This window comes from Sorex fumeus, unplaced genomic scaffold, assembly GCF_029834395.1.
Source record: "Sorex fumeus unplaced genomic scaffold, SorFum_2.1 ptg000233l, whole genome shotgun sequence".
NCBI lineage: Eukaryota > Metazoa > Chordata > Mammalia > Eulipotyphla > Soricidae > Sorex > Sorex fumeus.
Genome location: NW_026606290.1, coordinates 1,131,267 through 1,157,664, shown reverse-complemented (window position 1 = coordinate 1,157,664; position 26,398 = coordinate 1,131,267). Strand labels below are relative to the sequence as shown.

At 56.8% G+C, this 26,398-nt stretch overlaps 2 protein-coding genes across 2 annotated transcripts in view; one reads left to right on the top strand and one right to left on the bottom strand.

Annotated features, from left to right (window-relative positions):
* Positions 1-921: 921 nt before the first annotated feature.
* CUNH9orf78 (chromosome unknown C9orf78 homolog) lies at positions 922-10,996 on the bottom strand. The gene is made up of 9 exons (XM_056108892.1): positions 10,893-10,996; positions 8,586-8,645; positions 6,291-6,342; positions 5,424-5,494; positions 4,073-4,150; positions 3,420-3,617; positions 2,868-3,004; positions 2,575-2,673; positions 922-1,143 (listed from the first exon to the last, which is right to left on the bottom strand). Exons 1-9 carry the CDS (start codon positions 10,973-10,975, stop codon positions 1,052-1,054), a joined length of 870 nt encoding a protein of 289 aa, XP_055964867.1. The 5' UTR covers positions 10,976-10,996; the 3' UTR covers positions 922-1,051.
* A 174-nt stretch (positions 10,997-11,170) lies between these two features.
* USP20 (ubiquitin specific peptidase 20) overlaps positions 11,171-26,398 on the top strand; it is a 34,168-nt gene continuing 18,940 nt past the window's right edge. The window contains exons 1-2 of the mRNA XM_056108857.1: positions 11,171-11,263; positions 26,016-26,112. Of these exons, the coding sequence (XP_055964832.1) occupies positions 26,032-26,112 (81 nt within the window). The 5' untranslated portion in view covers positions 11,171-11,263; positions 26,016-26,031. The remainder of the gene's footprint in view (positions 11,264-26,015; positions 26,113-26,398) is intronic.

Genomic DNA, 26,398 nt, shown 5'->3' with positions numbered 1-26,398 from the left:
GCTCGGTATGTGGGACAGCTGTGGTAACATCTTTTGCAAGATGCCCTATGACTGATTGTCCCTCTGGATTGGGGTAGGTGAGCGGTGACAGTGCTCTTTGTGGGGAGGTGTTTGGGTCACCCCTCTGGTGCCCAGGGATCGCTTCTGGCGGTGCTCTGGGGACTGATGTGGCAGCAGGGATGGAACTGAGGTTGGTCGTGTGTAAGGCAAACACCTACCCTCTGCACTGTCATCTCTGGCCATAAGGGGTCACTCCTAGCTCTGCACTCAGGGGTCACTCAGCATGGGGCTCGGGGGACCAAATGTGGCACCCAGGGACAAGCCTGGGTGGACCACGTGCAAGGTAAACACATTCCCTACCAAAACACATGCTGTCAACAGGGCAAACTCTTGCTGTCTAGCCTTGGTCGCTCGTCACCAACATAGCGAGCGGAAGCTGTGTATGTCAGTTCTCTCTGCTGTAGCCCCCCCACACTGAGGGGGAAACTGAGGCACGTGACTCCCCACCCCCCGCCTTCACTAACCAGCCTGGAGAGGGTTCACTCCCCCCCAGTTTGTCCAAGGCTGGGAAGAGGGAGGGACCAGGACCCAGGTACCGCGGCTCCGTCAGCCAACGCTTTTGGTCCTGACCCGGGTGACTTTCGTGCCTCTGGACAAACAGCAGCGTCGTTGACCCCCACATCCACCGCGAGCCTACTGGGCCGTGTCTCTGACCCTTCTCTGGGGATTTGCAAAAAGCCACGGCCGTGACATGAGAAAGCCAGTCCCACCTGAAGGACGCGTGCGGGCCGGACAGACGGCGGGACCTGCTTCTGTACAAATCATTTAGTGACACCTCAAGAATAGGCTCTGGCCCCGTAGGAAAACTACAGTCTTATCTGCAAAGGTTACAGACCCGATGACCGAGAAGCCCAGCTGCCCAGCAGGTGGCCGCAATGGCCGGGCCTTGGGGATGGCTGGCCCGGGCTCCTGCCCTGGGCAATGTCCACCATGGGGGCAGGGACGGCGGCCGCCCTGACCTCCCCTCCGGCCCGCGCCCCTGGAGTGTCGGTCAGTAGCGCCTGTTCATCTTCTTGAACTTCTCGTAGTGATAGTCGTCCGTGGCCTTCTCGTTGGCAGGCCGCTTGCGGTTCGGGGGGGACCCTGTGGGGGAGATAATGGAGGGTAGGTGCCAGCTGCCAAGGGGAGGCTGAGCTCAGTGCAGGGAGCCCGGGGCCCAGGATGGTCAGCACTGCAGACAGCACAGACCTGGCTGTGCCCAAGTTTGGCCCCGTGCCCTGGCCTTTAGTCCTCCCAGCCACCCCCAAGGCCCTGCGGCTTCTCTGCTCAGGGGCTGGTGGATGCTTGAGATCCTGAGGTTTATTTATTATTATTCATGGCTTTTTTGAGGGGGCCACATCTGGTGGTGCTAAGGGCTGACTCCTGGCTATGCACTCAGGGATCAATCCTGGCAGTGCTCGAAAGATCATTACGGGGTGCTGGGGATCAAATTCTGGTCAACTGCTTGCCAGGTGAATACCCTCCCTGCTGTACTGTCTCTCTGTCTCTGTGTTTTGATTCATTTTCGGGCACCCAGCATTGCAAGTTACTCCTGGCTCTGCACTCAGGAATCACTCAGTGGTGCTCGGGACCCCTATGGGATCTGAGGACAGAACCTGGGTCAGCTACATTCAAATCAAACACCCTCCCCGCTGTACTAGCGCATCCTCTCTCTGTTTTTAATTTATTTTGTTTTTGGGTCACCACTGGCGATGTTCAGGAGTTACTCCTGGCTCTGTGCTCAGGACTCACTCCTGGCGGTGCTCAGGGGACCATATGGGATGCTGGGGATCGAACCTGCATCAGCCGCATGCAAGGCAAACGCCCTCCCCATTGTGCTATCGCTCCAGCCCGTTTTTTAAATTTCTGACCCACACTCTGGGTTCCCTCCAGCCTCTGTGCTCAGGGATCACTCCTGGGGGCCTATGCGGTGCTACGGATCCAATGGGGGTCGGCCACAGTCAAGGCCGGTGCCTACCTGCTGCTCTCTCTCTCCTGGCCCCCAGCCCAGCCCGAGCCTGGCAGTGTCTGGGGACACTGAGGATCACATAATGCCACCTCCCACCTCCAGCACTGCTTGTGAGGTCCAATGACAAATAGCACTGTACTGTAGCACTGTCCTCCCGTTGTTCATCGATTTGCTCGAGCAGGCACCAGTAACGTCTCACAACAAATTGTGAGACTTGTTGTTACTGTTTTTGGCATATCGAATATGACACGGGGAGCTTGCCAGGCTTTGCCATGCGGGCGGGATACTCTTGGTAGCTTGCCGGGGTCTCTGAGAGGGGTGGAGGAATCGCACCACCCTACCCGCTGTGCTATTGCTCCAGCCCAAGGACAAATAAACATAAGCAAATAATGACAGAGGTCTGGGTGGCTACAGAAAAAGACGGTCACAGGGGCAGCCCGGGGTGAATGCCTGAATAACTCGCCCCTCCGCACAGGCCCACAGGCAGGGGTGAGGAGCCTGTGGCTGGCTGGGGCCCAGCGCATGCACAGAGTCTGCCCCCCACCCCACCCCCCCAATCCACTCACGCTCTGGCTCTGGCCGCTCCGTGTCGCCCACCCTCAAGGGCCGAGCCTTGGGTTCCTCCTTGTTCCTCCGGATGGGGGCGTTGAGCTCCTCATGATAAACTGGACCCCAAAACAGAGAGGGGGGGTGTGAGGGGACGGGGTGCAGGGGTGGGAGGGGACAGGGTAGAGGGGTAAGAGGGGATGAGGGCGGGAAGGGGTGTGCAGGGGCGGGAGGTGGTAGGGTGCGGAGGCAGGTGGTATGTGTGTGCAGGGGTGGGGTGGGACGGGGCGCAGGGATGGGGCGGGGAGCTCACATCGGTTATGCTGCACGTAGTTCACGGCCATGTTGGTGGGCACGAAGGACGTCTCGCTGTCCTTCTTCTTGTTCTGCTGCTCGGCCAGCAGCCGCGCCTTGGCGTCTTCCGTGGAAATGATGTTCTTGATCTTGGCGCTGTGAGGGAGAAGGTGCGCATCGTGGGTGGCCAGACTCGGTCCCTTGAGGTGCGGCCCTGAGACCCCTCCCAGGGAGATGGCCAAGGGACACCCCCCCCAGCTGGCAAGGGCGGGGTCAACCCAGGGGCAAGGAAGCCCTAGGTTCTCCTGTAACAACACTGGGAGTCAAACCTGGCGATGCTCAGGGGTGACTCCTGGCTCTGTGCTCAGGAATCACTCCTGGAGGGGCTTGGGAGACCCCGTCGGGTGCCAGAGTTATCCCCGTGGGGCCCACAGGGCTACCCCCAGCAGGACTGCAGGGGCAGATGGGACCCTCAAAGCTCTCCTCGGAGCCTCAGACCCAGCCCTCCGCCAAACCCCGGGGGACCCTCGGAGGAGCGCGGGACCCGAACGCCAGAGCTGGCGGGACGTACTCGATGCCCAGGTCCACCTCGGGGATGCCGCTGAGCATCTGGTTGGACAGCATCTCCTCCGTCTTCTTGGCTGAGGCCACGCGGATGTTCTCCGGCAGCTCGTACAGACAGTCCTCGGCGTTGCGTGGCTTCACCTTCTGCTCCTCCTGCTCCACGACCCCCTTCCTCCTCTTCAGCTCCGTCTCGATGTACTTCATCCTGCAAGGGGACACGCGCCAGGGTCACCGGGACACGTCCCAGACCCAGAAGAAAAGGGAAACAGAAAAGGAACTTGGGAGGTTTCTTTGTTTGCCCTCAAGCTGATGGTTTTTCTATGCAAAGCACCAACTTTGATTATTAGGTCCGACCAAGCCTTCTGGAAGGTTTGCCGAAGATGGCCCTAACGGAAGCTCGTATGTGTTTGGTCAACATGCCTGTTGGCGAAATAAAAGTAGACAAGCTCTCCGCCCAACCCTGTAAAATTGGGGGGAACTATTACCCTGCCAGGACTCTGAAAGGCCCCAGAACCCCCCCATTTGAAAGAGCTTAAAGGAGTTTGAAGTTTCCAGCCTTGAGGGTGCAGCGGCAGTGGCCGACACCTCTCTCTGGCTAATTCTACCAACAGCCCGGTGCTGGGTAGGCGGGTGTGGCGCTGTCCCTCCCCTGGCACCTACATGTCCGCGTCCTCGTCCCGGCGGTTGGTCTCCGCGGAGAACGACGTCCCGAGGTGCAGGTCTTCCTCTTCACTGATCCTACGGGGACAGTCCCGGCTCAGCAGGCGCAGGGCCGTGCTCACCAACATAGCGAGAATATCACGAGGGGCCCAAGGACCGAGACGAGATGAGGCCACCTGCCCGCACGCTGATCTGGGTTCAATCTCTGCCCACACCATCCCTGGCACCGCTGAGGGTCCCGGGAGCCCCGCGGGAGGGTCAGTCCCAAGTACAGAGCCAGGAGCTGACCCTGAGCGCCTCAGGGTGTGGCCCGGTCCTTCCAGCCCCCCAGTCCGAGGTGACCAGAGGTGGGAAAACACAGCTAGGTCAGGAGGAGCTGAAACCAGAAACAGGGGGAAAAAAGATACTGGGACTGGACAGCGGGGAGGGTGCCTGGCCACTCACAGCCGACTCGGGTTCAGTCCCCAGCACCCCACGTGGAGCCATCGCCAGGCGAGCTGGCCAGGAACGATCCCCGAGTGCAGAGGAGGAAGCCCTGAGCACTGCCGGAGTGGTGCAAAAACAGAAAAAAAGAGCTTTTCTTCTTTCTGGATGCCCAGACTTGCCTTGATTCCCACCAACCCAGTTCGATCCCCTGCACCACATGCAGGTTGCTAGGAGTGACCCCTGAGCATCACTGGGTGGGGCCCCCAAAACACATTTTGTGTGTGTGTGTGTGTGTGTGTGTATGTATATAAATTTAAATATACATATATTTAAATTTAGGGAAACAGGAAAACAGGAAGGAATATGTGTGTGTGTGTGTGTGTATGTGTGTGTGTGTGTACGTATATGTGTATGTGTGTGTATTACTGCAGATCGATCTCAGGGCCCTGACCACACAACTGTCTGTGCTCAGCAGTGTCGTCATGCTCTGGCTGGCCCATTGTCTTTTGTTACTGCTTTTTGCATCCCTCCTCCCCCGCCTCAGTGGTACTCAGGGCTTCCTCCTGGCTCTGCTGGAACTGGGGTTGGCGCTGCTGGACTCTCTCTGGTCCCTGTTTTTTTTTTTTTCTTTTTGGGTCACACCAGCGATGTTCAGGGGTGACTCCTGCTCGCGCTCAGAATTACTCCTGGCAGTGCTCTGGGGACCATAAGGGATGCCGGGGATGGAACCTGGGTAGGCCAGGGTCATAGCAAACGCCCTCCCCGCTGTGCTATCGCTCCAGCACCCCTTTCCATTTTTAACCACGTGGCCTTGTAGCACCCAAAGGAGGAGTCAGAGCAGTCCGCAGGAGCCCAGCTGGGAGCCCACCCTGGGGGGCGCCAAGCACACGCCGGGCTGTGCGCATGAGGGGCGCCCCGCACTCACTTCTCTTTGCTCCTCTCCTTGAGCTTCTTCATGTCCACCATGCCGCCCGTCTTCATCTGGAAGGGGTCGTCCTGCAGAGAGAGCACGGCAGACAGGAAGCACCCCCGCCAGCAGAGGCGGAGTTGTGCTCTGTTTTGTGGGGCAACCGTATGGGGTGCCGAGGCTCAAACCAGGGCCAGCTGCATGCAAGGCAAGGGCCTCACCCACTGTACTGTCTCTCCGGCCCCTACCCTAGAATATATACGTATATGTATATATATATTTTGTTTGGTTTTGGGTCACACCCGGTGATGCACAGGGGTTACTCCTGGCTTTTGCACTCAGAAATCACTCCTGGCGGTGCTCGGGGGACCATATGGGATGCTGCGGATCGAACCCGGGTTGGCCGCGTGCAAGGCAAACGCCCTAACCGCTGTGCTATCACTCCAGCCCCTAGAATATATTTTTTAATTGTTTGTTTTGGGGCTACAACATTTGGTGCTCAGGGCTTCCTCCTGGCTCTGCACTCAGGGATCACTCACTCCTGGTGGTGCTCCAGGGACCAAGTGGGACACGCAAGGCAAGCACCCGTCCTGCTGTACTGCTGCTCTGACACTATTTTTGTTTTCCCAGATTTTCGTTTGCTTTGTCTTGTTTGGGGGCCACACCCAGCAGTGCTCAGGGCTTCCTCCTGCCTCTGCACTCAGGGGTTACTCCTGGTAGTGCTCAGAGGACCGTATGGGATGCCGGAGATTGAACACAGGCAAAGTAAACACCCTGCCCGCTGTACTATCTCTCTGGCCACCTCCCCCTTGTTTCCCTAAAGAAAATGCAACCCCCTCACCACCACTTCTCCCTACACTGCCCAAGGTGGACCCCGCAACTCACCACTAGAGTGGTCTCTTCCTGGACCTTCTCCCCCACGAGCAGGGCCACGGCACTGAGCGAGACCAAGAAAGTGGACGAAGAAAAAGAGAGGAAGTCAGGCGCAGTTCAGGCACGGGAGGAGGAGTCTGGACGTTTGTAGGGCGCGGTGTCATTACAAGGGTCAGAGCTGAGGCTGGGCCCTCCGAGGCCAGCTGAAAAGATCCTGAAGAATGAACCGGGCCGTGGGAGCCCAGCCACGGGGAAGACACCTGCTGTGCACACTGCTCCCCTGGGCCGGATCTTGGGGGAGCCCTGGATGATCCCCACCAGGAATGCCAGAGGAGGAGGATGCAAGTGCGCACCAGCAGGAAGCCATGAGCACCGTAGGGTGTGAACCCACAGCCAAAATAAAGAAATCACAAAGCAACTTCAATACTGTTTCAGGCTATGATGTTTCTACACACACACACACACACACACACACACACACACACACACACTCACACACTGAAAGACCTGAGAGGTGTACACACACACACACACACACACACACACACAGAAGGGCCTGCGAGGTGGGCACTCGCTTTCCACACTGCTAATCAGGATTTTTGATACCCAGAGTCCTCCAGCACAGCTGGGAGTGATTCCAACAACTTTGTAACTGCATATTTCAAGGTGATACAACAACAACAAAGGGAGGGGGGGTGGTGGTAATTCCCAGTGCAGAGCCAGGGGTAAGCCATGAGCACAGCTGTGACCCAGAAACAGAAACAAAAACAAAGAAACAAAACAAAACAAAAACAAAACAAAACAGCAAAGACCTACTAGCAGCTGAAACATTATGCTGCACCCATTAAAAACGTTTGGGAACATAATCCATGTCTTAATGAATTGAAACAGCATAGAAGAGGGGCTCAAGGAACAGTATAGGAGTGAGGCCTGGCACACAGCCGCCCTGGGTCTGGTATGGGTACTACATACTACAAAGTGATCACCCTAAGCTCTGCCAGGGGTGATCACTGCGTGAAGAGACAGGAATAAGCCCCGTGTATAGCCCAAAAGCCAAAACCAAAAGCAAAGCCAAAGGAAACAAAACAAAAAACCCTCAAACAGAAACCAGAACAGTAACACACGTGGAAGGCGTTTGCCTAACACGGGGCTAACCTGGACTCAACCCCTGGCACCTCGGATGGTCCCGAGCCCGCCAGGCATGATCTGGGAGTGCAGAGCCAGGAGACAGCCCTGAGCACCGGCAGGGTATGGCCCAACCCGTGCCCCCAGCAAACACCCAACCCCCCAAACAAAAACCAAAAGAAGCCAACAAAATAGCATAGAATAAAAGCAAAACTGCCTTTTCATCTCTGCAGAAGACAAACAGGTTGGGGGAAACGTCAGAGCCAGAACGCTCCCCCAGGATGTGCGTCATTCTCTCTCTCAGACCCCGGAGCAGGACAGTCTGACGCTGTCACTGCAATCACTGCTTCCTTCGCTTGTCTGGGGCCACACCTGGCAGGGCGGGGCAAACACCCTCCCCTGCACTGTGCCAGCCGCCTCCCCCTCTCTCGGCCCTGCCAGGTGGTTATCAATGGAGCCTACAGTTTTCCTGCTCTGACATTTCAGAATAAAGCCCAGCCCATGAGCGTGCATTTCATTCTACTCATTTCATCCTGGGCAATCTGGACAGGAATTTCTGATTCCTGTACTTCTTACGGAGTGAACCGTAAGACCACCTGGCTTGGGCTGGAGCAATAGTACAGCAGGTTGGGCATTTTTCTTGCACGTGGCTGACACGCGTTCGATCCCGGCATCCCATATGGTCCCCTGAGCCCCACCAGGAGCAATTCCTGAGTGCAGTGCCAGGAGTAACCCCTGCTCAGGGTGTGACTCAAAAAGAAAAGGAAAAAAAAAAAAAGACCACCCAGCTCAAGGACTGTCCTGTTTAAATACCTGCAAAAAATGGGGTCTCCCTCTCCAGGCAGTGCCAAGTACCCAGCATGTCAGAGAAAAGGGGTTTGCGGGGACTGGAGCGATAGAACAGCGGGAAGGGCACTTTACTTGCATGTGGCCAGACCGAGTTCAATACCCGACACCTCATTTGGTCATTGGAGCACTGCTAGGAGTGATCACCGAGGGCAGAGCCAAGTGTGGCCCCAACCCCCCACTACACACACACACACACACACACACACACATTCACACACGAGGGTCTTGTGAGGAGTCATGAGGACAGCAACCTGGGCAGGGCTCTGTCCTTGATGTCCTGAGTCCTCCTGGACATCCTTTTTGTACCCCCCCCACCCCCGCCATGGTACCCACCTCACCCCATTGGGTCTCCTCCTCAAATTCTGCACCTCTCGGGTTTCTTCCAGTTTTAATCTGAAAATCAATAAATAATTGTGAGCCACGCACACGCAGGTCAAGGGCCCCTTCTGCTGAAGACTCCACGGGCCCCGCTGCCTCCCTTTGCTGCGGGGCCGCTGGCACCGTAGGCCAGAGAGCGAGCCGGTGCCCAGCCCCCTCCCGGGAACCAGATCCACTGTGCACACGAGAGCACCCTGCCAGCCAGGGAGGTAGTTCCATGGCACAGCACAAGCTTCACACCCACGAGGCCAAGGTCTGCTACCTGGAACTGCGGACATCAGAAAGAAAAATCAACACAAATCCAGCGCACCTCTCCCAACTTGGCTGCCTGAAGAACAAACTCATCGCCAGAGACCTCAATTTCTTTTTTCACACAAGGGTGCAACGCCCCCCACACACACACACAGGGCACTATGAGGTCTATGGGGCACCTGGACCCCTGTTTTAGGGCCACTCCTGGCAATGTGCTCAGGGATCACTACAGGGGGGGAGGGGGTGGCGGGGGGGGGCGAAGGGGGGAGTTGGGAAATCAACCCTTTAGATTGCCAGGGATCGAACTAGAGTTGGCCACATTTAGGACAAGCCTCTCTGCTCTGTGTTCTATCTCTCCGGCTTCATGTTCTGAATTATTTCTGATCTACCTGCTGGAAGCTTGTTTTATTTTTTTTTAATTAGTTTTTTTTTTTGGTCACACCCGGCAATGCACAGGGGTTACTCCTGGCTCATGCACTCGGGAATTACTCCTGGCAGTACTCGGGGGACCATGTGGAATGCTGGGAATCGAACGCGGGTCGGCCATGTGCAACGCAAACGTCCTACCCACTCTGCGATCACTCCAGTCCCCTGGAAGCTTGTTTTAGATGAAAGTTGTTTATGTCTCTCTCCCCTGTCCTTGCGCCCACAAACGGTCCCCAGAGAATGAAGCACAGAGTCAGAAATAAATTCTGAGCACGGCTGGGTGTGCTCAAACCCAACAAAGTTGTTTGTGGTTTGTACATAACATGTTGGGATAAAATTATTCAAAAGTTGGCTGGTAAGCCTGATCACCCCACAGGTGCCCAATCACACCCCGAGGACTTATCAGGGTCACACACTCGCTGACACCTCAGTAGCGGCTGCTGTGCCCATCCTGTGAACGCTCAAACGACAGCCTCAAGGTTTACTGGGTGTCTGGGGAAAACGCTGGCTGCTGAGTCAAACTGCTGCTCCAAAGTTACCTGGAGACACCGACTCCTGGGGTCAGATGGTGCCAAGCCACTTGGCAGTTTCCAGAGAACAAGGGACATCTCCCCCCGCCTTGCCTCGGCTCAAGGGTGAAGCAATCCCCTTAACAACTCCCAGAGCGGCCCATCTGCCTGCCAACGCTTCCGGGTGGCGATTCCACAGATCCAGATCCCACAGATCTGCACGCTGCATGGGGAGCAAGCAGGTAAGCACCCCACTCCCCTGCTTCCCAAGAAGCCAGCCCTTCTAAGGTAAATTCACAACTGAATCTGAACTTTTTTATTTTTCTTTTTGGGTCACACCCAGCGATGCTCAGGGGTTACTCCTGGCTCTGCACTCAGGAATTACTCCTGGCGGTGTTTGGGGGACCATATGGGAGGCCAGGGATTGAACCAGGGTCGCATGCGTGTAAAGCAAACGCCCTAATCGCCTGTACTATTGCTCTGGTCCCTGAATTTGAACTTTCAGGTTTGGTTTTGTTTTTCAAATTTTTGCTTTGGGGCCACATGGGAGATGCTGAGGGAGGGTGCGGAGACGACAAGACCTCGGGGTGCTGGGGATTGAACCGGGACCCACTGCAACCGAGGCAGGTGCCTTAATCGCCCGTACTTACATCTTCCCTCTGGGAGGGGGTGGGCGTGTACATGACCCATCATTGGTTTGGTACCCGAGAGCGTAGCTGACCCATCACTGGTTTGGGCTGCAAAGTTTCCAGATTGACTTGAGGGCACGGGGCACCGGTCATGCACGCGCGCGCCTTGCACCAGGGACCGATCCCGGGCACCCCCTACGATGCCCCGAGCCTGGCCGGGACCCCGAGCGCAGAGCCAGGAGGGAAGTCCCAAACACAAGCCGGAGGGGGCGCCCCAAACCCAAAGCCAAAGCCAAAGCCCTCGGAAAGCCACGGTCCGCCGGCGGCACCGAGCGCCGCCGCCCCCTGAAACAATCGCCACGACGGCTCTCGGGCAGGCAGCAACGTCCATGCCGGAAACAGCCCGAGCCCGGCCAGTCCCCACGGCAGCCCCGCGCCGGACTCACCGGACCTCCTCTGAGTCCTGCTCGTCCTCCTCCGACTCCGAGTCGGCCCGCCGGCGGCGGAAACTCTTCCCGATGACCGGCATGTCGGCGGCGCCGGCCCCAGCGCTCCGGCCGCCGAGCGCCGCTGCTTCCGGCGCGCGGCGATGACCTCAGCGCACTAACCACGCCCCCAAGACGGCCCCGCCCCCGAGCTCGCTACGCCCCCGGGTCCAGCTCGCTCGCCACGCCTCCACCGTGACGTCGTGCCTCCCGATTGGGCGACCTGCGCGAAGGAGGAGGGGCGCTGCCGGCCAGGCCCCCGGACCCAGCGCGGCGCTACCGAGAACGCGCTTGACTGACAGGCGGCGGCGGCGGCGCGGTGGCGACGGCAGGTGAGTTTCGGGCAGCCTCCGGCTGCTGCTTCAGGGGGCCGGGCCCGAGGGACCGCCCGCCAGCCCCCCGCCCCGCTCGCTCGGGCCCGCGCCGACCCGGCCCCGCCGGGAGCCCCGCGTCCAGCCTCCCGGGCGCTCGTTGCGCCTCCGGAGCGAGCAGCCCCCGCCGCTGTCCCGGGGCCCCCGGCCTGTCCGCGTGCGGCGTCTCGGGGCGCCGGGCCCTGACGTGCGTGCCCGGGGATGAAGAGGAGGCACCGATCCGGGGACGGGGGGTGGCGGGGGTCCCTCTGGTTTGTTTCCTGTAGCCTCCCCAATGCCCCCCCCCCCGGTCGCTGCACACCCCCCGCCGGGAGTAGGTGAGAATTTGCAGCCGCTTGGGCCGTCACTGAACACCGGGGACTGTTAGGGTGCCCCGGAACCTGCCTGCCGTTCTCCTGGACTCCGTCTGCCCTGGCAAGAACCGGCTCCCCGCCGAGCCGGCCCAGGTGGCAGAGGCCCGGGGCCAAGCACGATCTGGTTGAACTGGGCGTTCGGTGCCAGGGGAGTAGATGTCAGTGGCTTGTCACAGAGCCAAGGAGGATGCCGAGGCTCCGGAGGGAGATGCAGAGCCCGAGGGCCAGCGAGGAACCTGCCTGACCGCCAGCCTGCGGCTCCCTGGCTGGGGAGGGAGGAAACGGGGCTTGGATCCTGCTGCTGGAAAGGCTTTTCCCTCGTGGGGCAGCCTCGCTGGAAAACCGTCCTCTCTCTGGAAAGTTCTCCAGGGAGATGCTTGTTCTCCGCCTCCCGCTGGGCGAATGGGAGTCAAGACTTCCTGTAAAGGCCTTGGGCAGAGGCTCAGTGGCCTGAGGTCTTGCCCGCTGCAGTGGAGTACGGGGTCATTGCTGTCCTGATTGTCTTAGTGATACTCACGGGGTACCCCTGGCTCAGTGCTGGGGGGTCACTCCCATTGGTGCTCGGCGGAGCCATTGCCATGCTGGGAATGTGGCCCTTGCTGGCACCTCTGAGCCATCTCTCCGTGCCCCTTGGCTCTCTGGTTTCCATGCACGGCATCCCTGGCCTGGGTTTCTGCTGGTGGTCCAGGGGCTCTCTGGGGAGCTGCTGTGGACGTGCTGGAGACTCTGCCCGCAGCTGCCTTGGGGCTTGCCCCTATAGGAGTGCCGGAAGGTACTGACCCTTCTGGATCATCCATAGGCCCAGACGAGGTGTTCCCACAGCCAAGACCAGGCTGCCCGTCACGTTCACCACCCAGGCTGAGGCCGATGGAGCTGAGATGCGTGTAGAAAAGTCAGCTTGCTGGGCGGGTCAGGGATGGGGGTGGGGAACGCGGCTTCTCAGCGCTTCCAGAAAGATGGGGGTTGCCCGACCGGGTTTGGGGTGGGGGATGTTTTTGTTGTTCGTTTGGTTTTGGGTCATGCCGGGTTCCTCCTGGCTCTGCACTCAGGCATCACACCTGGCAGGGCTCAGGTAACCATAGAGGATGCTGAGGATGGAGCCCCGGTTGCCACGTGCCAGGTGAACGCCCTGCCAATGGCTCCCGGGAGAGGGTGGGGATTTCGCTCGCTTCAGGAAGGGCCCCAGGGTTGGCCCAGCTGCGAATGTGGGCAGGTTGGCCTGTTTCCAGGGCTGGTGAGTGGAAGCGACCACGTTGCGTTACGCAGCTGGGAGCTGCCTGGCAGGGTGGGTGGCAGCTGACGGGAGCTTTGGCCTCATGGGGCAGGCGCTGTTCTAGGTGCTGGAAGTGAGCCGATCAGCCCAGAGGGGCAGCGCTGCCAGGGGGGTCTCCCAGGCCCTGGGAAGTGTTGTCAGAAGGGCTGGGTCTGCACAGACAGAAGAGGCACCCACAAACTGGCTGGGGGCCTGGAGGGGGAGGGGGGCAACTGAGGAGGGGGGTTGGGCGGTGACTTGGCAGACCCAAAGTGTGGTCTGTCTGGACGCCAAGTCCTGGGTTCACCAGCTCCCCCCAGTGGCTGGGAACAAGAGTCACCCGCCCCCCCCCCCTCGCCCACTCCCCCCCCTCCGTTCCCACTTACCATTTCCTGGCTGTGCACCCCCAGCGTTGTGGTTTTAGGGTCCTAGCTTGCCTTCTGTTTTTTTTTGGGGGGTCACACCCAGCGATGCACAGGGGTTACTCCTGGTTCATGCACTCAGGAATTACTCCTGGCGGTGCTCAGGGGACCATATGGGATGCTGGGAATCGAACCTGGGTCGGCCACGTGCAAGGCAAATGCCCTCCCCGCTGTGCTATTGCTCCAGCCCTGCCTTCTGTCTTTTTTTTTTAGTTTTTGAGCCATATCTGGTGGTGCTCCTGGCTCTTCACTCAGGAATCACTCCCTGGGGGCTGGGGGGACGCTTTGGGATATGGGGGGGCGGGGGGGTCAAACCCAGGTCAGCCACATGCAAGGGAAGCATCTTCCCCCCTGGACTATTACCCGGGCCCTGCCTTCTGCTGCTGGACGCTCACTCCGAGGTCACCTGGACCCAGGATGCCTGCCCCGGAGTGCTTCCAGCTCGGGGCACATGGGGGCCCAGCGCACAGTGCAGGCCAGCCCTTGCACCTCAGGGGTCTATTTGCGTGGAGTGGAAGGGCTCCGGGAGACTGGGAGACTCTCAGGAGGTGGCCAGGGTGGGGGTTCTCTTCACCTCCTCCCGTCCCCAAGCGCGGCGTGGGCTTGAGGGGAGAGCCTCCCGTGGGTCGCTGGGTGACTGCCGGGATTTTGGGCGATGCAACCGGCTGAACACCTGTTTGAGCCTCTGTGCGCCCCCATTGAAGGATCAGAGTCTGTGGACCGGGGTGGGGGATGGGAGATGGGGGATGGGACCCTGGGGATGGACTCAGAGAAGGGGAGTGGCTGGGGTATAGGAGCCAGAGTTTAGCAGGAGAATGGAGAGAAGTGGGCAGAAAGGAGGGAAAGGGGAGGAGGATTCAGGGAGAGGAAGGGAACATGGAGGGCAAATGGGCAGCAGCGGGGCTGATGTGGGGCCCGTGAGGCGGTGGGAGACTTGGCAGTGATAACTGAGTAATGGGCACCCGCTGCTGGGTCCCCGCCCACTGCTTCATTTCTCTGGCTTGCCTGGGCCCGGGGGCGGGTGGGGGGGCGCGCAGCAGGTCCCCAGGGAGCAGTGCTCCAGGAGCTGTGCCCACCGCTCAACCCCACTGGAGAGGTCCCTGACGCCCCCCCCCCCCCCGAGACGCCTGTGCTCAGGACCCTTCACTCAGCAGAGGAGGGTGTTTTTGTTTTAATTAAAAAATAATTTTGGGGGGGCTGGAGTGATAGCACAGCAGGTAGGGCATTTGCCTTGCACACGGCCGACCCGGGTTCGATTCCCAGCATCCCATATGGTCCCCGGAGCACCGCCAGGAGTAATTCCTGAGTGCAGAACCAGGAGTAACCCCTGAGCATCGCTGGGTGTGACCCAAAAAGCAAGAAAACAAAAGGTTTTTTTTCAAAGTCACACCTAGCAGTGCTCAGGGCTGGCTCCTGGCTCTCTGCATTCAGGGCTCACTCCTGGTGGGCTCAGGGACCTTCTGGGGTGCTGGGGACCAAATCCATGTGCAAGGCAAGTACCCGACCACTGTTCTATCACTCTGGCCCAACTCCTTGAGCATTTTTTTTATCTGGGGGGACCACACCTGGCAGTGCTCAGGGCTTCCTCCTGACTCTGTGCCCAGGGATCTCTCCTGGTGGTGGTGCTTGGGGGGCCCTGTGGGGTGCCAGGGATTGAGCCTGCATGGGCTGCAGTGCCCGCCATGGTGTGCTGTCTCCCCATCCTCCACTTGCCCCCCAGAGCCTCTTTGGGGTGAGGGGTGCCCTGACCATCAAGCCGGAAGTAACCTCCTCCCCCATGCTTCACTGGGTGTGACCCCAAAACGAAACCTCCCAAAGATCCCCCTTCTCTTTTTTGAGGGACGATCAGGAAAGGGGGGTGGGAGTGTCTCCTGGAAAAGAGTCACCCAGACTCAGCGACAGGACTTCCGGGCTCCAGCACCAGCACAGAGGCAGGCCCAGCGCTGAGGGTTTTCAGTGGTGACGCCACTTGCCTGAGACTACACGGCAGGAGAGGCCACTGGGATCTGAGCCCTTGTCCTGGAGGCGTGTGCTGCTTCCTTCTTCCGTAAGGGACTCGGGGGACTTGTTTACTTGGGACCTGGGGAGCTTTGGAGGTTCTGATGCCCCCGAATGTGGCAGGGGAAGGTTGGGCCACGGTCACGGGGGACATGCAGAAGCAGCTGGGCTGATAGCTCAGCGGGGAGGGGACTTCCCTGGCACATGGCTGACCTGGGCTCAATCTCTGCACTCCAGATGGGCCCCTGAGCACCACCGGGTGTGGCCCCCAAACAAAATTCAAATGCAGAGGGTAAACAGTGAGGGAAGCCAGGTTTATCCCAGCTTCTGTGGTCGAAATGAAGAGGATGCGGGCGAAGCCACAGGGAAAGCTCAAAAGCAGGGCCGGGTGTGGAGCCAAGGGGGAGGCCCAGCCTCGCACAGGGCTCCTGATGGGTCTGACCCCCTCACCACACGTGGTCTCCCGAGTACTGTCCGGCCTCACTCCTGAGCACGTGGCCAGGAATAGTCTACTGCCAGGTGCGGCCCCAGAGTCTCGAAATGGAAGGGGAACCCGAGAGAGAGCCACTGGTGAGGTGTTTGTCTTGCAAGTAGTTTTTTTTTTTCCTTGCTTTTGGGGTCACACGCGGTGATGCTCAGAGGTTACTCCTGGCTCTGCACTCAGGAATTTCTCCTGGCGGTGACTTGGCATGACCCAAAGTGTGGTCTGTCTGGACACCTAGTCCTGGGTTCACCAGCTCCCCCCAGTGGCTGGGAACAAGAGTCCCCCGCCCACTCCCCCCCTCCCCCCCCCCCGCCCACTCCCACCCCCTCCATTCCCACTTACCATTTCTTGGCTGTGCACCCCCAACGTTGTGGTTTTAGGGTCCCAGCTTGCCTTCTGCTTTTCTTTTTTCTTTTTTTTCTTTTTTTGCTATTTGGGTCACACCCAGCGATGCACAGGGGTTACTCCTGGTTCATGCACTCAGAAATTACTCCTGGTGGTGCTCAGGGGACCATATGGGATGCTGGGAATTGAACCCGGGTCGGCCGTGTGCAAGGCAAATGCCCTACCCCGCTGTGCTATTATTGCTCCAGCCCCTGTCTTGCACATGATTGACCTGGGTTCAACTTGGCATGCCATATTGTTGCCTGGGCAACACCAGGAGTGACCCCCTGAGCTCTTGTCAGGTGTGCTCCAAGAACACAAAACATGGAAGTCCCTGAAACCAACTTCCAGCAGCCCGAGAGCAAGTGGGAGAGACTTTGGAGGCACAAAGTGAAGATGAGTAGGCAGGGCCGGGACAGAGCCCAGCAGGGAGCGCATCTGCCTGGTGCGAGGTCGGCCTGGGTTCGGTTCCCAGCACCCCATATGCACCACCAGGAGTGACCCCTGAGTGCAGAGCCAGGAGTAAACACTGAGCATCGCCAGGTGTGGTCCCAAAACAAAACAAAACAATTTTTTTTTTTAAGAAAAAGAGAAAGGGAAATCTCTCCCTCCCTCCCTCCCTTCCTTCCTTCCTTCCTTCCTTTTATCACCCTAAAATAAAAAGTTGCAAAGTTGTTCCTGATTGGGTTACAATGTTTCAACACCCATTCCTTCACCAGTGTACTCCCACCACGAATGTCCTGGGTTGTTTCTCTCCTTCGCACCCACCTCTCTCAACCTACTTCTATGGCACACATTTTCTCTCTCCTCTCTCTCTCTCTCTCTCTCTCTCTCTCTCTCTCTCTCTCTCTCTCTCTCCCTCTTGCCTTCTTGCCTCTTGGGCATTATGGTTTGCAAAGGTTATCTCTCAGTTCTTGTGCACAGTGGCCAATCATCATCATCACATCCCTTCTCTGTCCTGACTGCCCTCCTCCCCTTCCTCTCCTATTTGTGTCAAGCTTCCACCCATGGACCAGTCCTCCTGGTCCTGGCTTCCACTGTCCTTGGGGATCAGTCTCTTACTGTGATTGTTCTTATACCCTGCAAATGAGTGCAGCCCTTCTCTATCTGCTACTCTCCCTCTCATTTCACTCAGCGTGATATTCTCCGTGTCCATCCATTTAGGAGCGAATTTCATGACTTCGTTTTTTTTTTCTTGACGACTGCATAGTATTCCATTGTGTAGATGTGACATAATTGTTTTAGTTTTTTTAAGAAAGTTTATTTTTTAATTTTTGTGTTGTTTTGTTTTTGGATCACATCCAGCGATGCTCAGGGCTTACTCCTGACTATGCACTCAGGAATTACTCCTAGTAGTGCTCTGGGATGCCGGAGATCGAGCCCAGAGTGGCCACGTGCAAGACAACCACCCTCCCTGCTGCACGATCACTCCAGCCCCCATGCCATTGTTTCTTTATCCAGTCATAGGGAAATCTTTTTAACCTGAGTTCCCATTGTGATTTTGGAACTTCATTTTTAGGGTGCAGATGAGGCAGAGCTACAGGCGGTCCCCTGAGCACTCACCAGGTATTCTTGCTCTAGTCCCTCCTTCGGCCGTGCTGCACGGTCGGCCGAGCACTTTGGTTTTGAGGCCAGCTCTCGTCATTTCTCTCTTCCACAACGGCTGAGAAATCAGCTTGACAGTTTCCTTCCCACAAGAACCTGCCAGGACTCGGCTGGCAGTTTTTCTGGAGACAAGTGCGTGTGGAGGGAAGCGTCTTCGAAGGGGGCGCGCGTCTGCTTCTCCATGAACGCGGCCTGTCTCCCTTTGCTCCCTTTGTAGATCTGCGGCATCTCTTGGCCGGGAGGGTTCACGCATCCTTGGTTTGGTTTTGGTTTTTGTTTTTTGGCTCTTTGGGTCACACCTGGCGGTGCACAGGGGGTTCCTCCTGGCTCTGCACTCAGGAATTACTCCTGGCGGTGCTCAGGGGACCATATGGGATGCCGGGGATTGAACCAGGATTGTCCGCGTGCAAGACAAATGCCCTACCCGCTGTGCTATCACTCCAGCCCCGCGCATCCTTGTTTTTTAGCCATTACAGCGCTCCAGCGAATGTCGTTGTGTCCCAGGTTCGCTTGAACCGTGTCCCCGGGCCCACCATGCCTTTCCTGCTCAGTGCAGCAGTGCCTGTCACCAGGACCCTGGCCGCAGAAACAGTCTGAAGCCAGGCTGGCCCTCATGGCCTTCCCTGGTCCTGAGCCTCTTGTCAACTGGCGCAGCTGAAGACTCGCAGAAACCAGGCACCAGAGAGACAGTTCAGCGGGGAGGGCGCTGGCCTTGCGTGTGGCTGACCAGGTTTGATCCCGGAACCCCACAAGGGTCCCCTAAGCCCTGCCGGCTGTGACCAGAGCTAGGAGTATGTCCTCTGCGTGTGACCCAAAAACCGAAAAAGCAAGAATCTATTCCAGGACCCTGGGGGAGTTTTTAGCAGTTGCTGCTGAGAACTGGGAGTTAGCAAGCTGACACTAGGGGGCGGTCTCTTAGGGGGCCCAGAGGAGAGTCTCCACATAAGTATCCCCATGTACTGAAAAAGCAAATCCTGGGCTGGAGTGATAGTACAGCCAGGAAGGTGTTTGCCTTGTACGTGACCGACCTGGGTTCAAATCCCAGCATCCCATATGGTCCCCTGAGCACCGCCAGGAGTAATTCCTGAGTGCAGAGGCAGGAGTAACCCCTGAGTATTGCCAGATGTGACCCAAAAAAGAAAAAAAAAAGAAGCAAATCCTCAACCAGGACTGGGCCAGAGAGGTCCAGGGCAGCACTCCGCCTTCCTGCTTTCAGGGGGATTGGCCTCCCGGGATCCCAAGCTCTGCAGCAGACAGATGCATGCAGGACCCCTCTTATGTGCCTCCATGGGCCCCGGCCCCCTGCCTGCCTTCCTGAGGCTCCATTTTGGCTCCCGTCCTGGGAGACAGGGGTCACGGAGGGCAGCGAGCCGCACAGTTTTCAGGTTTTCTCTATGTGACGTTGCAGAAACCCGAGTAGATTGTTTGCATCTGTGAGCTGAATGTGCGCCCCTCACTGCCCCCACTGCCCGGGTGCTGTTGGCATCAGATCTCAGGGCCCTCAGCAGGCTCCTGCTTTTGGCCAGAGGAATTTGGCACATAGCAAGGACTGAAAAACTCAGGCTGGAGCCATATAGTCCAGTAGGTAGGGAGTTTTCCTTGCATGCTGCCGACCTGGGTTTGGTCCTCAGCATCCCAAAGGGTCCCCCTGAGCACCACCAGGAGTGATTCCACATGCAGAGCCAGAAGTAACCTCTGAGCATCGCCCCCAAAACAAAATACAAAACCAAACCACAAAAACACATCTTAGGGCTTCAGATGGTGTTGGACTAGCGCCCACCCCATACACTTACCTTGCATGGAAATGACCAGAACCCACAACCCAGTGGGACCAGAGTTGCAGGACAGTGGGGAGGGCGTTTGCCCTGCACATTTTCAACCTGCCTTTGACCTTCAGCACACCATATGGTTCCCTGAGCACTGCCAGGAGAGATTGAGTGCAGAGCCCGGAGTTCCGTCCTGAGCACAGCTGGGCGTGACCTCAAAGCGAACAGAAACCAAGACAAAACCCAACCCCAGCAAGGCCCAGATTTGGCTTCCAGTGCCAGAGTCTGGGACTTGGACCCTGAAACCTGTCATTGCCATGTAACCCTCTGGAATACTGGTTTCCTCTGCCTCTACACTTTTTGAACTCAGCCACATCTGGGAGAGCGGGGGTCCTTGCAAGGGGCCCAGGGCCACATGTGGACGCATTGGGTGGGGTCTAGAGTCTAGGCTTCCCAGGGGCTTGGGGGATCAGTGGTTCTGAGCCCCCGAGCCCTGGGAAGGTGGAGAGAAAGTCACGGTGGGACATTGGCGTGCGGGAAAGTTGAGAACCTTCAGCCAGGGGGCCAGAGCGATAGCACACTCGGCCAACCCGGGTTCGATCTCCGGCATCCCATAGGGTCCCCTGAGCACCACCAGGAGTAATTCTTGAGTGCAGAGCCAGGAGTAACCCCTGAGCATCATCAGGTGTGACCAAAAAGAAGAAGAAGAAAAAAAGAACCTTTAGCCACATGTGACGGGCCTGGTGCACAGAGGGCAGGAGAGAGCTGCCTCCTGCAGACCCTGAGATCCTGGGGATCACTGGGGTCCCTCCACCCAAGCCTGTTCCAAAGCCCTGTGAGCGGCGTTCAGGCCCGTGAAGATGGCCTCGGGCCTGGGCTCGGCCTGCGAGTATCTCAGTGCCCCATGCCCGCCCTCACGGCCTATGTCAGCCCTGGCGGGTTTTCAGGTAGCCGTGAGCACCGAGCTCCCCTTTTGTCTCATAGGTTCCCTGCCAGAGGCCACTCACCCCCCCAGTCCCCCCCCCCGCCTGCTGTCACTGGAGAATGCGGGGACCAGCTATCCCCCCCCCAGCCCCCGGCAGTGCCACTGTCCTCAGAGGTGGGTCCACGCCTTCCCAGGCCCTGAGCGATGTCTTGGGAGGTAATGTGGTGATTTTGTAGGTCAAATAATGGAATTGAAGTTACTGGGCTTTTGTCTAGTGGGGGGGGGGGGGTGGGGAGGGGGGTCTCCCAAGTGCCACCCAGGAGGCCCTGGCATCCCTCCTGTTGATGCTGGGCCAGTGCAGGGGGTGAGCGTGGGCGCTGCTCGGCCCCCCTGGGAGTGTCGGGGCCTCCAGGGCTCGCACAGGGATTCTCAGGGAACTGCAGGGTGCCACGAATCAGACTGGTGTGGCCAGCAGAGCCTGAGCCCGGAGCGCCCCCCTCCCCCTCCCCGCCCCTCTCCTGTTCTCCCTTCCTCCCTTCTTTTTTTTCTTTTTTCTTCTGGTTTTGGGTCACGCCCGCCAGTGCTCAGGGCTTCCTCCGAGCTCTGCACTCAGGAATCATTCCTGGTGGGCTCAGGGGATCATGTGGGGCGCTGGGGGTGGAACCCTGGTCAGGCAAGCGCCCCTTTCCCCTGGCCATGGCTCCAGCCTCAGCCCCGCCTCTGACCAGTGAGCAGGCTGGTCACAGCTGCATCCGGGTGGCCAGAAAGTCTTGAATGGGGGAAGGCACTGGGACTCGCAGGCCTCCGTAGCGCGCGTCCTGATGGGGGTCCGAGCCAAGTGAAGGGTGACCTCCGGCTGATATTCCAGGCGGGGAGGGGCAGAACCCTCCAAAATGGACCACAAGTGGCATTGGCACAGCACTCAGAACAGATGCAGGCTCCACAGGTTCCCACCCAGCGTGTGTGCCTATGTATGCCTGCATGGGTATGTGTGTGTGTGTTTATGTGTGCGTGTGTGCCTGTTTATGCCTGTGTTATGCAAGTGTGTATGGGTTATGTGTGTGTCTGTGTATGTACGTGCACGTGTCTATGTGTGTGTGTGTGGCCTTGTGCGTTCGTGTATACATGTGTGTCTGTGTGCCGTTTCCACATGTGTGGAGCAGTATGACGGGCTGTGCAGATATGCATGTATTATCCCAACGTGGAGCCCCAGCAAATGAAGCATTTCTTTTCAGAAATCATTTTTCTGGGGCCAGAGTGATAGTCCAGGGGATATGGCATTTCCCTTGCATGCAGCTGACCCAGGTTCAATCCTGGCATCCCGTATGGTCCCTCAAGTATTGTCAGGAGTAATTCCTGAGTGCAGAGCCAGGAGTAGCCCCAGCCTCTACTAAATCACCAGCTGTAGCCCTAAAACTAAACCAAATGAAACAAATCATTTTTCTTCTTGCTTTTCTTTCTTTTTTTCCCCCATTATGGGCACATACCTTGGATTTATTTTTTGTTGTCAAGTATTTTTTTTCAATTGAATCACCATGAGATACACAGTTTCAAAGTTGTTCATCATTGGGTTTCAGTCACACAGTGTCTTAACACACACCCTTACCTCCTTTATCAGTTGCGAATTTTCTATCCCAATGTCCCCAGTTTCCTTTCCCTGCCTCCCACTAGCCTGCCTCTATGGTAGACACTTTTCTTCTTTCTCTCTGTCTGTGTCTCTCTGTGTCTCTCTCTGTCTCTATCTCATCTCTATCTCTGTCTCTGTCTCTTTCCTTTTTTTTCTTTTTTGCTTTTTGTGTCACACGGCACCTGGTGATGCTCAGGGGTTACTCCTGACGGCACTCAGGAATTACTTCTTGCTATGCTCAAGGAATCATGTAGGATGCCGGGGGAATAGGACCCGGGTTGGTCGCATGCAAGGCAAACACCCAGCCATACTATCGTTCCCACCCTCTCTTTCCTTTCGGGTCCTGTGGTTTGCAGTATTGTTACTGAAAGGTTATCATATGTATCTTGTGCCTCCTTTCAATGGATTCTTGTTCAGAGTGATAGTTTCCAATTATTATTGTCATAGTGGTTCCTTCTTTGTCCTAACCACTCTCCCTACAGCTTGTGACAAGCTTCCTACCATGGACTGGTCCTCTTGGCCCTCATTTCTATTATCCTTGGGTATTATTCACATACTATTTTTTTTTAGATTTTAAAATGACTGATTTTTTTTAAGTTTTTATAATTTTATTTATTGAATCACCATGAGAGCAGTTACAAAGCTTTCAGGTCTAAGTCTCGGTCATCCAATGAAACCCCCGTACCTTCACCAGTGCCCATTCTCCACCCCCAGAAACCCCAGTATATCCCCATCCCACACCCTCCCCCTACCTGTGGGGCAAATGATTTCCACATGACTCTTTCTCTACTTCGATTACATTCAGTATTTTGACACCAGACCCACCATTATTATTTGGGATTTTACCCCAACACTCAGATCTGCTGAAAAGGCAACAGTAGGCAATTTGTTTTCTATTGCTGGTTAAGAATAACCTATGATGTCAAGTGGCTGCAGTAGTGGCTGCGTGATTTTGAAATTTAAAAAAAATTTTTTTTTTTGCTTTTGGGTCACACCCAGCTTTGCACAGGGATTACTCCTGGCTCATACACTCAGGAATTACTCCTGGTGGTGCTCAGGGGACCATATGGGAAGCTGGGAATCGAACCTGGCTCGGCCATGTGCAAGGCAAACACCCTACCCTCTGTGCTATTGCTCCAGCCCCGAAATTTCAAAATTTTAACACTTAAATCTGGAGGGATTTCTGTCAAAACCTGCTGGGTTCCGAGATTTGTTCCTGAGTCTCTGGGATCATGGCCTTTAAGCAGCTTGATGAAGAGCCAGAAAGGCCATTCATGGGTGGCGACTCGGGGTCTCGTTGGGACGGGGAGGAAAGGGTCGGATCCACCCCCATCCCATGAGGCCCTATGTGTCTCGTCACTGAGGGCCCAAACCTGACTGTCCAGTGACCTACAGAGAATTGCGGCCACCGGGCTGCCAGGAGGAACAGGCTAAGGCACGAGACCTATTCCCACCTGGGGTAGCCCAGCACTGGTAACCTACTACAGGGACTGGACACATTTCTGCCAAAAGCCGCTGGGTTTCGAGATATGTTTCTGAGTCTCTGGGATCATTGCGATTAAACGGCTTGATCAGGAGCCAGAGAGGCTGTTCATGGGCAGTGACTCAGGGTCTCATTGGGATGGGGAGGAAAGGGGCCCCATCCCATGAGGCCCTGTGTGTCTCGCCACTGCAGGCCCAAACCTGACTGTCCACTGGCCTCTGGTGGATCGCGGCCACCAAGCCACCAAGGGAGAGCAGGCAGAGGGACAGCACCCTTTCCCCTCTGGGTGGCCTGGCGACAGTAACCTACTGCGGGGTCCGGACACATTTCTGCCAAAAGCTGCTGGGTTTTGAGATTTGTTTCTGAGTCTCTGGGATCATGACCATTAAGCAGCTTGATCAGGAGCCATAGAGGCCTTTCGTGGGTGGCAACTCAGGGTCTCGTTGGGATGAGGAAGAAATGGCCGGCTCCACCCCCATCCCATGAGGCCCCATGTGTCTCGTCACTGCGGGCCCAAACCTCTGGAGGCTCCAGTAACCTACTTCAGGGACCGGACACATTTCTGCCAATAGCCGTTGGGTTTCGAGATTTGTTTCTGAGTCTCTGGGATCATGGTCATTAAGCAATTCAATCAAGAACCAGAGAGGCCATGCCTCCAATTATATAGCTGAGCCCAAGGTGGTTTGTGGATGTGTCTCCCACATACCTAATTTTTGGCTGTTTACTTTCTTGGTAAAATTTGCCCCAAGTTTTTGGGGTCTGGCCAAAGGCACAGCAGCAATTTTGGGGTATCTGAAAGTCTGAAGGCACCATCAGGCTGCTGATGCACTCACCTCACGGGTACCGATTGACCTGCTGGTGGCACCATACTCCCACACATACTGTTGTTTTTTATATCCCTCAAATGAGTGTGATAATTCTATGTCTGTCCCTCTTCCTCTGACTTGTTTCACTCAGCATGATATTCTCAGTGACCATCCATGTACAAGCAATATTCATAACTTCAGTTTTCCTAATAACTGCATAGTATTCTATTGTGTAGATATACCATAGTTTCTTTATCCTCTCATCTGTTCTTGGGCACTCAGGTTGTTTCCATATTCAGGCTATTGGGAGTAGTGCTGCAGTGAACACAGAAGTGCAGACGGGGCGGGGGGGGGGGGGGGCTGCACCGCTAGCACAGCGGGTAGGGCATTTGCCTTGTATGTGGCCGACCCAGATTCAATTTCCAGCATCCCATATGGTCCCCCAAGCACCGCCAAGAGTAATTCCTGAGTGCATGAGCCAGGAGTAACCCCTGAGCCTTGCCGGGTGTGACCCAAAAAGCAAAAAAAAAAAAAAAAAAATTGCAGACGGCTTTTCTGCAGTGTTTTTTTGGCCCATGGGGTAGATTCCCAGGAGTGGTGGTGTTGGGTCATATGGAAGCTCAACTTCTAGTTCTTTTGAGGAATGCCCATATTGTTTTCCAAAAAGTCTAGACCAGTAGACATTCTCACCAACAATGGATGAGAGTCCATTTCTCCCCGTATCTTCTGACTGCTCTTATTCTTTTTGATGAGTGCCAGTCTCTGTGGCCTGAGGTGATACCTCATTGTTGCTTTTATTTGCATCTCTGGTGATAGTGATGTAAAGCACTTTTTCACCTGCCTTTTGGTCATTTGTATTTCTTCTTCGAGGAACTGTCTGTTCAGATCCTCAATTCCTCAGATAGTCACCTCCTCAGATACACCCTCATTTCCTGGGATCTTCCCTCACATCCTCAGAGACTCACTTGTCTCCTCAGATTTTCCCTCACCTCCTCAGACCCTCCCTCACTTCCTCAGGTCCTCCCTCACTTCCTCAGATCCTCCCTCACCTCCTCAGGTCTTCCCTCACCTCCTCAGATCCTCCCACACCTTCTCAGATCTTCACCTCCTGAGGTCCTACCTTACCTCCTCAGGTCCTCCCTCACCTCCTCAGATCCTCCCTCGCCTCCTCAGGTCCTCCCTCACCTCCTCAGATCCTCCCTTGCCTCCTCAGATCCTCCCTCAGTTCCTCAGATCCTTACCTCCTCAGGTCCTCCCTCGCCTCCCAGATCCTCACCTCCTCAGGCCCTCCCTCACCTCCTCATTTCTTCCCTCACGTCAGATCCTCCCTCACCTGCTCTCATCCTCCTCAGACCCTCCCTCACCCCCACAAGTCCTCCAGCAGCCCCGCGGGGTGGGCATTCTCTTCCCCCAGCCCTCAAAGGCATCAAGAGGGGCTCGGGCAGGCTCCTAGCTTCCTGGTCAGAAAGAGTGTGTCACTTTCCAGGGGGACCTGGGGACCAAAGTCACTCTCAGTCAGGAACCCCCCAGCTCCCGATCAGTCATGGCTGTCGGGACTCGGCTGCTGACTCAGCTGCTGCGCGTGTCTGTCTGTCTGCCTGCCTGCAGGTGAGCCCGCGCCAGCATGGGGGACGCCAGAGACTTCTGTCCGCACCTTGACTCCATTGGCGAGGTGACCAAAGAGGACCTGCTGCTCAAATCTAAGGTAAAGCCGGGGATGCCGGGCCCAGTGCTCCGGGCTGGCACCTGGGGCTTCTCCAGGCAGCGTCCTAGTATCACGAACGGCCACTTCGTCCGTCCCATGAGCTGACGGAGAGCCAGCGAAGCTCTTGGCCTTCCCCAGCCCAGAGCCTGGTGGCCGCAAGTGTTGGGACAGACCCAAACCTGGACTACTGGGAGCCCAGCCTGAGCAAGTGTGATCCTGGATGCTGGGTCTCTGCTTGGATGGAGATGTCGTCATCTTTCTCCAGTTAAAATTGTGTGACCGGGGG

Bases quoted from the DNA above. Each gene is read 5' to 3' on its own strand.
- CUNH9orf78 (XM_056108892.1), bottom strand. From the start codon at position 10,975: ATGCCGGTCATCGGGAAGAGTTTCCGCCGCCGGCGGGCCGACTCGGAG. The intron at 6,343-8,585 runs GTGGGTACCATG...GGTCTCGCTCAG, and splicing joins AGGAGACCCAATGGGGTGAG to TGCCGTGGCCCTGCTCGTGG. The intron at 4,151-5,423 runs GTGAGTGCGGGG...CTGTCCCCGTAG, and splicing joins AAGGAGAGGAGCAAAGAGAA to GATCAGTGAAGAGGAAGACC.